The sequence below is a fragment of the Salvia splendens genome, unplaced genomic scaffold (genome assembly GCF_004379255.2).
Source record: "Salvia splendens isolate huo1 unplaced genomic scaffold, SspV2 ctg101, whole genome shotgun sequence".
NCBI classification, from domain to species: domain Eukaryota; kingdom Viridiplantae; phylum Streptophyta; class Magnoliopsida; order Lamiales; family Lamiaceae; genus Salvia; species Salvia splendens.
In genome coordinates, this window is record NW_024598548.1 from 25,181 (window position 1) to 38,943 (window position 13,763).

General features: G+C 38.2%; 1 protein-coding gene and 2 long non-coding RNA genes across 4 annotated transcripts; 2 read left to right on the forward strand and 1 right to left on the reverse strand.

The window, feature by feature from the left end:
• The first annotated feature begins 232 nt into the window (after positions 1 to 232).
• LOC121788310 lies at positions 233 to 5,180 on the forward strand. 2 transcript variants are annotated; one of them, XR_006047711.1, is made up of 4 exons: positions 233 to 854; positions 936 to 1,087; positions 1,314 to 1,405; positions 5,047 to 5,180. It is a non-coding gene; the product is annotated as an uncharacterized LOC121788310 (long non-coding RNA). The 2 variants fall into 2 exon arrangements; XR_006047712.1 differs by having other exon boundaries at positions 233 to 741.
• LOC121788309 (tetraspanin-3-like) lies at positions 1,527 to 5,704 on the reverse strand. Its single transcript, XM_042187023.1, has 2 exons — positions 5,075 to 5,704; positions 1,527 to 1,994 (listed from the first exon to the last, which is right to left on the reverse strand). The coding sequence occupies exons 1-2, from the start codon at positions 5,576 to 5,578 to the stop codon at positions 1,659 to 1,661; spliced, it is 840 nt and encodes a 279-aa protein (XP_042042957.1). The 5' UTR covers positions 5,579 to 5,704; the 3' UTR covers positions 1,527 to 1,658.
• A 6,032-nt stretch (positions 5,705 to 11,736) lies between these two features.
• LOC121788311 lies at positions 11,737 to 13,715 on the forward strand. The gene is made up of 3 exons (XR_006047713.1): positions 11,737 to 11,947; positions 12,853 to 12,962; positions 13,471 to 13,715. It is a non-coding gene; the product is annotated as an uncharacterized LOC121788311 (long non-coding RNA).
• Positions 13,716 to 13,763: the final 48 nt, after the last annotated feature.

Sequence of the window (13,763 nt, forward strand, 5' to 3'; positions counted from 1 at the left end):
TTTGATTCGATTTGAATTTTTTCGAAAAAAAATTTAATCCAAAATTTGAAGTTTGACATTAAATAAAAAAAATTGCATAAAATATATACAAATTTGAAAATTGAATAGAATAGTCCAAACATTTGAAAAATCGATACAAAAAACCATTAAGCTAGAAAGGAAAGTGTCTAGAAATAAGCTAGAAAATACATGTAGTGGACCGGTGGACGGCCGGCCAGCCCGAATCGTTGTGGTCGGGCCGTCTCCCATTTTGAGTTGCCATGATAATAAAATACTAGAATCGAGGGAAAATATGGTTATCGACACGCGTTCCTTCTCCTTCACCGTCTTAACACACAACGTTGCTTGCCACCGTTTCTATTATTTCATTTTCCTTTCCTCTGTTTCTGACCATATTAAACCAAATCCTCGCCGCTTCCGTTCTTTAATTCTTCTCCAACAAAATTCTTTCTTTTTTCTTTGCGCTTCAACATTTTTCCAAGGAACGGAGGGGCTGCACTGCACATATTTGAAAATGGTTCAGATTAAAGATTTTTATCCTATTTTAGAAATCGCCATTTATTCTTGGAATTCTGTTTTCTGAATTATGTCTGCCTCTTTCTGTTTATTTGTTCATATTGTTGTGGGATCATGACGCAATTTGTTGATTTCTTTGCTGTTAAAATCAATTTTCCGAAAATTTGTTTTTCTTAACTGGGTTTGTGGTGCAGTCGGATTGTTATGCCATTATCAGTGGAAGAGGTAATTGCAATTGATGTTTTGAGAAAAATATACTCCCTCCGTACCTTAAAAACAACAACTTTTGAAGGGTAACTGGCAATTGGTAATGTTAGAGAGATCAGAATACAAAAAATGTTAGAAAAATAACAATTTGATGTAATGCTCATTTGCAGTAAAGATATATCTGTCTTGATTATTTTGTTACTATTTGGCAGTTTCAAGTAGCTCAGATATACATGGTGATGAAAATGCAGCAACAGAACACCAATTCAACGGAAGGGGTGGAGGTGTTAGAGAACAGACCCTTCGAAGATCAACTAATTGGAAAAGGCCAATAATACACTTTGAAAATTTATAGGCTGCAAAGGTAGTTTTTTGTTGCTTTTGGCATAGTTTTGGGAGTTTTCTTCTATCAAAGTATTGTTTATTTTTACGGTTGTTGTTCATCATTACACCCTCTTCCTCTGCATTTTACTATTTTTTGTTAAGAGTGGTTTATTTTGGTTGTGTTTTTAGTTCTTCTTGTTTCGATCTAGCACGAAATTCTACTTTAATCACGGACCGCGGGTTTATTTATTTATACTAATTTTCAGCAAAGCTCCTACTTGGTTATCTGCATTTGCCCCGGCCGATGCTCTTGTGATGCAGGAGGAAGCTTGGAATGCTTATCCAAGATGTAAATTAGGTTTGTCATCTCTTTTCATATATGTTATTATCTGAATCTGTTTGAGTTGTCTTTCACCTCAAATGTTTTCATTGATATTCATGTTCATGGCTCCAAATTTCAACCCAACTCGAGCAGTTTGTTTGGTAAACTAAAATTACAGATCTTATTCCATTTAATGTTCCAAGTAGTTCCATTCGAATCATGATTTCTAAAATATTTCACAATATATTTACATATACTTTTTTCATTCAAGTCCACGGTTGGGCCATTATCAGAAGAGCCAGCTCGGGCGGGCTTTCTGCATACGGGTCTCACCATGGGCGTCATCGAGCTGCTGGTTGTGTCTGATGGCAGCTAAGGCAACGATGTAAACCAAAACTAAGATGACGAGGACGACAATGTTGATGACCGAGGCTCTTCTCCAGCTCTTCTTGAGGCTGGCTAGCACGCCAGCCTTGCACGAGCTGCAGCTGTAGCATAGCTGGTGCTGCTCGTTGCTCCACTGAGCGCAGTCGGGGTCTGTTCCCGTCTGCCCCTCGCCAGGGATCCAGAACGTCTCGTTCATGTACGTGTACCCGCAAGACGTTGGTGGCTTGCAACATCCCGACTACAATATTAAAAATTGGTGATAATAAATCAGTAAAGGCTAGAATTTACATAATTAAATAAACTATATATGGAAGTTAGATTTCGAGTCCAATAAATGTCAGTATCTAAGGGCACCCGCAACGCGTGCCGCCGGCGTTCCGCGTGCCGTTCCGCCGGAATGGTTTCGCCGCGGAACGCGTTGCGGCGCACCATTCCGCTCCCATTCCGTTCCCATTCCGTTCCGGGTGCCGACGGTACGGAACGCGGCACGGCTTGTGCCGCCACGCGCTGGGGCGACGTGGCACTCCCCGCTTCGTGCGTGCATCCCACTCGCCGGCCCGCGAGTGGGACACGTCAGCGATGACGCAATAATTAATTTTTTTTAAAAAAAATTGATTTTTAAAAAAAAAAATTTTGTTAACGGTAATATTACCGTTTTTTAACTTTTTTTAATTATTTTTATTTTTATTTTTATTTTCTTATTCTATAAATACACCTAATTTATTACATTTCACACACAACTACACATCTACTCTTCCTAAACCAACATCAATTCCTCTCCAATTTTCTATTTCAATCTCCTTCACAAAATGTCCGGCGACGGGAATTACGGCGGTGGCGGCTCCGGTGGGTGGGATCTCAACGCGTTCGGCGATTGGGAGACCATGTACAACACACTTGGTGGTTCCGGGTCGTCGACGCCGGGCACCCAGGGGTCGGCGACGCCGGGTGGGTACCAACCACCCACTTTCGATGTGGATGCCTACGCTCGACCACCCGGCTCGCGGCTTTCTCAGGGTTTGTCCCAGATTCGGGAGGATATCCCCGTTGAACCCACCCAGGGAGGAAGCCGAGGCGGTGGAAGCTCTAGGGCTGCGTCTGAGGCACCCGAGGAGGAACTGGAGGATCTGGGCCGGCATCCGTACAACAACGAAGAAACTAAGGCGGTGTACACCGCCTGGCTCACCGTCTCGTACGATCCCATCGTCGGGAACCAACAAGCCGCCAAGTGCTTCTGGGAAAAGGTCCGTGATGTCTACCACCAGACTAAGCCGAAAGGGGCCCGGAAGCGCAAATATACAATGCTCCGTGCTCACTTTGGCCGAGTCGACGCACAGGTCAAAAAATTTTGCGGCATCTACTCGACCGAAGCGGTGAACTACCAAAGCGGAGCTTCGGGCACCGACATTCTGAGGGCGGCTTTGCGCGTCTTCTACCAGGACACCGGTCTACAGTTCAAATATGTTGATATTTGGCAGCTCGTCAAGGACGAGGAAAGGTGGGCCGGCGGTGTCCGCTCGAGCTCGAGCTCAACCTCAAAGCGCACGAAGCACACGGCGAGCGGCAACTACTCGTCTGGTGACACCGGTGAGGCCAGCGAGGGTGAACCGCAGGTGTTTGGGGGTACGGGGGATCCAACGCCCGACGAATATGGGGGATCCAGCCGTGGGCGCCGTCGGCCGCAAGGGACGAAGGCGGCGAAGGCGGCTAGAGCGAGGAAGGGCCGAGGCGAATCAAGCCAGTCGGCCTCGGGATCGGGCTCGCGGGGAGGCTTGGACACACTTATGGTGGCGTACATAACCGCCACAATGGCGGACACTTCCCGCTTCTCGTACGCCCAATTCACGGCCTGGTGGAACGGAATTGTGCATATGGCAGGAATTCTTGCTCTTCCTCCTCCCCCTAAATCTCGACCGCCTCCGGAGGATGATTCGCCGGCGGAGTAGTTTTTTTTATTTTCTCACGTTTAATTGTGTGTTTTTTTATTTTTTTTAAGTTTAAGTTGAATTTTTTTTAATGTTGTGTGTTTTTTAATAAAATGTGTTTGTTTTTTATTAAAATGTGTTTATTTAAATTGAATTGGGTTGGAAATAAAAAAAAATGAAATTGAATGAATGGTAATTTAAGGAACTGTTAAGGAACGGTTAAGGAACGGAGGGTTGCAGGTTCCGTTCCTTAGTTAAGGAATGGAGTAAAAAAGTACAGTGGGATCCTCAAATAGTGGTTTAAGGAACGGTATAGGAACAGCGTTGTGGATGGCCTAACATATTTTGTCTCACATTATTGGGTTTTAGATAAGTTTGGAAAAGAACCTGCAGATTGCGACAGAAATCAGAGAGATAAAACATACTCCTACCAACTTTTTGAAGGGAAAAGAGAATTTTTTTTTAAAGTGGACTAAGAATAAAGCGAAAAATAAAAAAGTTAAAAAGGACGAACATAAATGGTTCTCAAGAATTTGATAGAACTCTATAATTTACTTATCGTAAAACTACATTTTACGCGAGAACATGTTATATATATTACGTCATTAATCTATAAAGTCAATGCATATACATTGAAATTAATTATACTAAAAAAATTTCGACTCAAGATTCAAACTCTGATCTTGTATTGTCTAGCAAGTAGTAATTTTATTATTAAAGAGTTGAAAATGATTCTTGATTCTCATAATATTTAGGAGCTCTCATTTGAACCACATGATTTTCAATTGGTTCGTATCAATGCTTGTCACAAATTAGAAAATCAATTGGGGAAGATACTTAACTTGTTGGATTCTTTCAATACATATTAAACATTTCTACTTTTCATGGAATCAAATAGAAAACTAAAGTGACACTAAATTTGACAACAATAACCTAACTACAAGCTAGATAGCTCACCACTTTCCTCTTTGGTTATGCATTATTGCTATATAGTTGATCATGCATAGACCATACCCATATTCCCAAATGGGGGGAATTTCTTAACTTGTAAGCTTTGCCATATATATTAGACTAATTAAAAATTTAGAACTGAGCCTTCCCTCTTCACACATATGATCGCATTAAATTTTAATTTTATTTTCATATTTCAAATCACAATACTCCCAAAGAATAAACAAAAAACACTTTTTACTACTAGTAATAAAGGTTGAAAACTAGTAATACTATAACCTAATTTTTTTTCATATGGAATGATATATGAAGAAAAATAATGTCTAGGGGCCATTTAATCAACATGCAAAAATATACTCCCTTCAATTTTCCTTTATAATCTGTCTGCCAATAAATATCTCATTTTACTTTTAGGCCTCCTAATTAGGTACGAAGTAATTACCTGAATGGGAGTGAGTTTCCTGCGGTAGAAGCGATCGGCCAACTCAGGAACTCCCCCGACGTTTCTATGCAGGCTCCGGCAGGCGTGTGAGGCGTGAAGGCAGTCGCTGATCTTGGCCCAGTGGGCTGGGGAGGAGACGCGGTCGGCGAGCCAGCTGCCAGAGTAATCCTGAAGGGAGTAGTCCGGGTAGGCCCGGTTCATGACGGGGCGGCCGGAGCCCTTCTCGGTGGCGGAGTAGGCGAAGATGATGAAGAAGACGAGGGCCGCGATTGCGAAGAACATGGCCCACAGGTAGGCGTACATGAGGAAAGTGTTGCGGTAGCAGGCGCCGGCGATGCCAGCCAGCGACACCGCCATGACGGTGAGGCCAATGAGGATGAGCGGCCACTGGAGGAACTTCATGCAGTCGGTGGTGCTCAGCCATACGCCGCCGCCTATGATCGGAATGGAGAGGATTAAGCTGAGGAAGTTGAGGAATCCGATTAGGTTGTTGCTCTTTCCCATTTTATTTTATTTTTTTATTAATTTATTTTGGGAGTTTGGTATATATAAGATGCCAATAATGTGAGTGAGCATATGCACCAGATAGAGATATATAGGAATTGTGGAAAGGCCACTTTTTTATTGTTTTCACTTTCTGGTTTTATTTTATTTTATTTTATTTTATTCTATTTTATTGATTTATTGTCAGTCAGTGAGGGATTTAGGTTTTAAATTAGCCAGTAAATATAGTTATAAATTAAAAATTACTTCTAATTATAAAGGACTAAAAACTAATTAGATTATTTGTAAACCCTGATTACGATTGGAAATAGCAATATGTTTTAGAGGATCTCAGAATCTCAGTCTTATAATTATTTGAAAATCTAAATAATTAGCTAGAGTGCATTTGGTCATACTATAAAAAATTGATGAGGTTGAGAATTTAAAATTGGAGTAACTTCAAAAAGGTTTGACTTTGGAACTGAATAAAAGATAACCATAAATGTATTTTTGATTCCATGCATTCTATTCTCTTGTTTCGTTTGATCAACATATATAGTGCTACTGTTATATTTAATCAATTTTTTTTGTCATAAATTTTTTTAGCCCAATTGATATTTAGCCCAATTTACCAATATAGTTGGGCCTTTATATAACTAGACACTGCTAATTTGAGACCTTTATTTCTCGAAAAAAGGATGATTCATTATATCTGTAAATAAAATGTTAACCCTATTCTTCTTTTCTTTATTATGTGAGATTGACATCACATGCATTATAAATAAAACTATTAAAGAGTTTCCGAGCTTAAATAAGAATTTGACATTCCAATTATTTCTAATTAAGGGAAATATGACATTTTCCTTCAATTTAATAGGTTAGAAGTTTGAATTATCGTGAAGTAATATTGCAATACAGTATTGACTATTGACCAATAGAAAACAATGCACTGGAATTATGTTATTTTAATGAAAACTTTCTTCAACTCAATCATATATCCCTTTTTCCTCTAGTGACTTGTATGATTTTTATTTTATAAGTTTTAAATTTGTAATTGTGTCGGATAGACTATTGACACCTAGCTCCATTGTTAGTCCATCATTTTTTTGTCATGTGGTAGGACTATAATTCATAGTACATGTCAGATGCAGGTGCCTACCTCTGTAAGATTTGATAATTCAAAATACTGTAATTGGAGTACTTGGATCTAATAATCCAGATCCAATATAATTTTTGTCTATTTCATAATACTACAACCCACATTAACAACTCACCAACAAATGTACTGTTTTTTTTTTTTGGAGGAAATGTACTTTTTTTACTATATGATGTAGGAGCAATAACATGAAAGTGGATTGTTAAAAAAATTGAAAGTAGATATTGTTGAATTTGAAGATGTTAATTTTACCAAACAGATGCTAAATTTTTTTGTGCTAACGCTAGAATGAATGTATTTTCATGAACGATATTTTTGAAAATGAGGGCAATAATGCATAACACTTTTTATTTTATTAATATGAAAAATATGATTGCTACTACTAGTAATAGTATGAAAATAAATGGATTGTGAAGGACAAGGACAGTGACCTGAAATAGACGGAATTGGCCTTAAACATAGGCCCATGTGATCAACTACGAGAAGCCTGCATCCTATGGGTCCCACTTTTGCCTTCAAAATCTTCCAACCAAATTTTTAGTTATCGTATGTTATCATTTTGTCGTATTGAAATTGTCTTTTTTTTGTTTACTTTTTATTTTAAAGTTTCATTTAAAATTCTAGATTTTAAATGTATAATTAACCTTTTTTTAAGTTCAATTATGAGATCATATATTCCATCACTAACACATCGCTCAATTTTATGATGGATTCATTATTTTATTGAATGGATTTCAGATTTTGTATTTAATTTATATAGAAAACGATAAAATTGAATTTCTAAATTCAACTAATTTTATATATTCCCAAATGTTGTTTTGGATTACTATTATTTTTTATGCATTTTAATGGTGCTATTGATTAAATTTCACTAGTCTCACAAGTCCTAAACACAGAGCATTTGCAAGTTGATTAAATTTCACTAGTCTCCCAAGTCCCAAACATAGAACATGTTTCTTATTTTTCGTATAATTTGAAAAAGAAAAGCTTGAATAGTTCTTCTCTCGTTCTTGTTGTGTTCATCTATGTGTCATTGTGTATAGTATTGCTGTCAGAAATTTGAAATCACGGTAAATCAAGTTCAAACATTCAATTACTGATACTTACGTTAAAAAAACTACAATTTCAAAATACAATTATTGATTTGTCATTTGCAACTAAATAACGTTATATAAAGACATAACGTAATAATTAATGAATTTACTTTTCTTACTTAGATTCCTAGCCAGGAATGCAACGGCTTCTCGAAGGTCACATCCATGTTCTATTAAAAATTTGAAACATAGAAAACATAAGGCCATCCACAACGTTGTTCCTATACCGTTCCAAAACCGTTCCTTAAACTACTATTTGCGGGCCCCACTGTACTTTTTTACTCCATTCCTTAACTAAGGAACGGAACCTGCAACCCTCCGTTCCTTAACCGTTCCTTAAATTACTATTCATTCAATTTCATTTTTTATTTTTATTTCCAACTCAATTCAATTAAAACAAACACACTTTAATAAAAAAACAAACACACTTTATTAAAAAACACACAACATTAAAACAAAGTTACAACTTAAACTTAAAAAAATAAAAAGCACACAATTAAAATCCTAAAAAAATAAAAGTACACAATTTTAATAATTTCATCCGCCAAAGTTTGCTCAAATGTGCTCAATTAGATCCTGTTGGAGTTGGGTGTGTGCGCTAGAGTCGCGTGTCCTTGCACGAATAGATAACCGTTCTTGTATAGACGGATGCGTTCCACTTCGAGGCGGACTACTTGCGGTTGAGCTTCCGGGGGATTCGGGGTCGAACCAATTTCCCGCCTCGGGTCCTTCGTCTTGGACAATCATGTTGTGCAAGATTATGCACGTATACATGATGTCGACCATGTTCTCCATGAACCACGTACGAGCCGGGGCTTTGATGATGTTGAAGCGCGCTTGGAGAACCCCGAACGCCCTCTCCACATCCTTGCGAGCGGCCTCCTGCTTCTGCGCAAAAAGAGCCTGCTTTGGGTTCGCAGACCCACTGGACGACTTCACGAAGGTAGGCCACTTCGGGTAGATGCCATCGGCGAGATAGTACCCCATTTTATAAAGCCGGTTGTTGGCGACGAAGTTGATGGCCGGCGCTTTACTATCCAAAACTTCGGTCAAGAGGTCGGACAGGTGGAGCACGTTTACGTCGTTGTTCGACCCGGGAACCCCGAAGTACGCATGCCAGATCCAAAGGCGGTAGTCGGCAACGGCCTCGAGTATAACGGTTGGGTGGGTGCCTTTGTGGCCGCTCGTGTAGGACCCCTTCCACGCCACCGGGCAATTCTTTCATTGCTAGTGCATGCAATCGACGCTGCCGAGCATCCCGGGGAATCCGTGCACTGTTTCGTGAAGGTCGAGCAGGAACTGACAATCAGTCGTGCTTGGCCTTCGGAGAAATTCGTCGGTGAAGGCTGCCCGGACGCCTTTGCAGAATTTGAGCAAGCACATTCGCCCAGTGCTGTCTCCGATGTGGAGGTATTCGTCGAACATGTCGGCCTTTTGTCCAGTCGCAAGCTGGCGGATTGCTGCAGTACATTTCTGCAGCGTCGTGTGGCTGGGACGACCGACCGCGTCGAACCCTTCCTGGAAGAACTCTTCCCGGGCTACCAAAGTATTGGCGATGTGGAGAAATAACGGTTTCCCCATGCGGAAACGGCGACGGAAGTACGTATCTCCCCAAACCGGGTTATCGCAGAAGTAGTCGCGTACTAACCTTGCGGCGGCTTCCTCCCGGTTACGATGGATGTACGTACGGGAGCGTCGTTGGGGCGGCGCGGATTCTTCCGCCTCCCGTCGTCGATCTTCTTCAAGTGATTGTTCCAATATTTGACGCATTTGTTCAAAATGATCCATTAGTTTGATTAAATTTGGGAGAAGAAAAACAGAGTTGATTTGAGATGAAAATTGGGGTGGAAATAGAGAGGATTTGAGAGGAATAGATGTGTGTTTGTGAGTGAAATGAGTATGAAATAGGAGTATTTATAGAGTAAATAAATTTAAAAAAAATTAAAAATAAATAAATAACGGCAAAAAAAAAGTAACAATACCGTTGCAAATTTTTTTTATTAAATTCGATTTAAAAAAAACGAATTATTGCGTCACCGTGACGACGCCTACTCGCGGGGCAGCGAGTGGGCGTCACGCGTCGAATGGGAGGCTGCCACGTCGCCTCGGCGCGTGGCGGAACGTGTCGTTCCGCGTCTCGCGGGAACGGCACCCGGCACGGCACCGGCACCGGCACAGAGTGGCGACGACATGGGCGGCTGCAACGCGTGCCGCCGCGGTTCCGTTCCTCCGGAACGAAATAAGGCACCGCAACAGCAGGCGTTGTGGGTGCTCTAATAGGGATATTTTACCTTTTCTAAACTTGGTTGATAGAATATTTTAGAGGGAACATCATTTTAGGTCAACGAACTTTGCCAAAGTATCATTTTAGGTCCGTGAACTTTGAAAATCTTATTTTAGGTCCGTGAACTTTGAGTTAGTATCATTTTAGGTCCTTTTTACTATTTCCAAGTTTTTTAGGACGAAAATACCCTCAATACCTTAAAAAATATATATTTTTAATAAATTTATCATATACTCATATTTTTTATAAATATATTTACAATATATTTTTGACAAATTTTCTAAATATAATTTGACCTTAAATATTATCACTTAATTTTGTGACATGCAAGTAAAATTGCTTCTTCAATTTTTTATATTAATTTTTTTTAAAATTGAATAAAGAACTTTTCTTTAATTATAAAAAATTGAATAAAGATCTTTTTATAAATATCTTTACAATATATTTTTGACAAATTTTCTAAATATAATTTGATCTTCAATATTATAATTTAATTTTGTGACATGCAAGAAAAGATCTTTATTCAATTTTTTTTTATTAGAGAAAAGTTATTTATTCAACATTAAAAAAAATAAGATAAAAAATTGAAAAAGCAATTTTACTTGCATGTCACAAAATTAAGTGATAATATTTAAGGTCAAATTATATTTAGAAAATTTGTCAAAAATATATTGTAAAGATATTTATAAAAAAATTTGAGTATATGATAAATTTATTAAAAATATATATATATTTAAGGTATTGAGGGTATTTTCGTCCAAAAAAACTTGGAAATAGTAAAAAGGACCTAAAATGATACTAACTCAAAGTTCACGGACCTAAAATAAGATTTTCAAAGTTTACGGACCTAAAATGATACTTTGTCAAAGTTCGTAGACCTAAAATGATGTTCCCTCAATATTTTATTTATTAATGGAGACACAAAAATAATCCAGCCGAATTGTGTTTCCCGAAGCTAAAATTCAACCGATTTGAGGTTAGCAGATGGTGGTTTTCAATTACGACAATGATTTGTAGTCAGGGTCTTGTGATTTGAATAAATTCATGATTCGACTTATTATTGTACTCACACAATGCGTGACACCATATTCCGCTTCCATTTTATTATTTTTGTTTTAATTTACGTTGAAATTAAAACTTTGTTTTTGTTGAAAAATGATCTAAAACATATTAGTTGGAAATAAATTTTGAATCGAGCTCAATACCTACTTCAAATTGAATCCCAATCTAACAAGAACTATTTAAAATTTATTAAAAGTAAAAAAAAATTGACCGTCAAGATGAAGTTCGCTCATAAAATATTTTGATAACTTTAGTCATACTGTTAATAATGAAACACGGCTAGATTGAGAAGATATTTTTACTTCTCCATCAATAATTAATCACCCGATAGTCAAAATTGGTATGGGTATATACAAAAAGTTGTAATTATATTTCTCCTCTTTAACTCGTATTCATTCCAATTTTATGTTAATTTTATTTGGAAAGTTTTAATATAATTAAATCATTTTTTATTTTTTGCCAAAAAATAATTAACTAGAATTACATATTTTTTGCAAATATCATGAGAATCTAAAGGATAATTGCAGTGAAAAAGAAATGCCCAAACATAAGCAATGTTGGTAAGCAGATGCCGTTGTATATTCCTAAATTTTTGTCTGTAAACTCTGTATAATGAAGCATGCCTCCACGGCTCCACCCACTTGTTGCTCACTCCACTCACCATTCGCCTAGAAAACCGAGCTCCTTCTCCCCCACTAACTATGGCTTCTTATTTTCTTCTTCCAAAAATGCCTCTAAATTCTTCTGCTGCAGCGCAACATTAATTACAGCCTCTCTTTTTCAGCATTTTCTTGGTAAGGACTACACACATTCTCTCTCTCTCTTGAAACTTGCAATTCGTTCAAAGCTGCACGTTTAATTCCGAGTCCTTCGTCATAATCCTAGGTTTTTAGAAATGGGTTTGGAGAAAAATTGTTTCTTTCAGCTGGAAATCGTCGAATCTGTAAAATGCAGCTGCACTTTTTAGTTCTTTTATGTGTGTTTGAACTTTTCAAGAGTTAATGTCTCTGAAAATTAAAGTGCTGGTGAAAAAATAGAATCTTTTCGGTTCTATTTTTTCTTCTGTCTCTAGGAGAAAAAAGAAATAAAGGAAGAAAAAAGTAAAGAATCTCTCAGCTTGTATAGTTATGAGCAGAAACGGCCATTAATTTTTAATCTCCAAATATAAACACAACTTCCTCTTGTTTGGTTTACATTTGACTTGGCTATCTCGATCAAACCGTTTAGATTAATCATTTGCAACTGCTACTCTTGACTTGTTTCATCACCTGCATTATTATAATGGTTTTTGTTGAAAACAAGATTTAGTTTTTCACCACTAATCTCGGCTGCAATGGCGGATGGAAGTGATATTTGCCCCACTTTGGCTGTCCCCACCCTTTTATAGCTGTGGTTGCCTCGTGACTGCATTTATGCTGCATGTGTATCACGCCTACAATTCTTGATCATTGAGTTCTTGCACCCTACGATTCATTCATTAAACTCTCTTTTGATTGATCTCACCACGGCTATTGTATCCGTATTTTGCGTGAATCGACTTAATGCCTTCCTCTGCGGTTGTGTGAAGACTAGTAGATGCATTTCATGCCTTAAATGTATGGATTTTGGACACCCTACTGCATTTATTTTCATTGGATTCTCATGTTAGTTTTTGATCTTATATCTTTTTTATCTTATTTAGCTTTTGAAATTGCTGCAGTGTTGCGGGTTGAGGTAGAAACCATTTAAGAAGCTGAAGCCTATTTTCCTTTCACTACATTGAATTTACTCTTTCCCACTGGTTGAGAATATGCAGACCCCTAAAGCAAGGTATGATTTCTTCCATGATTTATGTAGCAATATAACATTCATTTGAAATAATAGTATGGTACTTGAATCTTGATTAAATCTTGAAATCGGTTAGCTATTGGGTGAGAACTGTGTGTGTTCTAGTCTTGTTTCTATAGAGAAGAACTAGCAACCATTGTTGTATTTCCACTTCGAATCCACTTCTGGCATCATGCAATATGTTTGTTGGTTTTCATATATTTTGGGAATTCTAGGATGTTTAGATTGCTACTGTCATAAGATTGTTTTTTTATTGTTTCTATCCGTTTGTATGGCTGCGAAAGTATGTTTTTCTTCATTTTACATATGCGTATTGGTTTGTGGAAGACGAACTTATGAGAAGCTCTTGTTTTAGTAGTTAGACTCTACATTCTTTGACTTGCTTTCATGTTTATACACCTCATTTCCAGTCTTGTTATAGAGTCTCTTGATTTCTATCTGTTGTTGCGACGATTGGTTGTTAAATGCATCTGATTTGATGTATATGCAGAAGTAGTCCATCAGGCGCACCCCAGAAGAGCTCTCCTCGATCTATATCCTCGGAGGCGTCTCTCAAAAGCTCGTCCCCTCAAGCTTCATCCGCAGAAGCTCCCCAAAAGGTCTCTCTAAGAGTGGTGCGTCAGCTTAAGACAGGGCCACGTTTCTTAGACCCTACCGCATCTTCATCAAACCAAGCAAGCCGAGCTCCAAAAGAGAGAAGTCCTAAAGTAACTGATCACAAATCCCCTAAAGCCGCTGTCTGAGGTACAAAAAGTTCATTCTTCTCCATTTATGCAACGACAA

Coding starts and splice junctions, on each gene's coding strand:
- LOC121788309 (XM_042187023.1), bottom strand. CDS start 5,578: ATGGGAAAGAGCAACAACCTAATCGGATTCCTCAACTTCCTCAGCTTA. Junction 1,995..5,074: donor GGAAACTCACTCCCATTCAG/GTAATTACTTCG, acceptor TTAATATTGTAG/TCGGGATGTTGCAAGCCACC.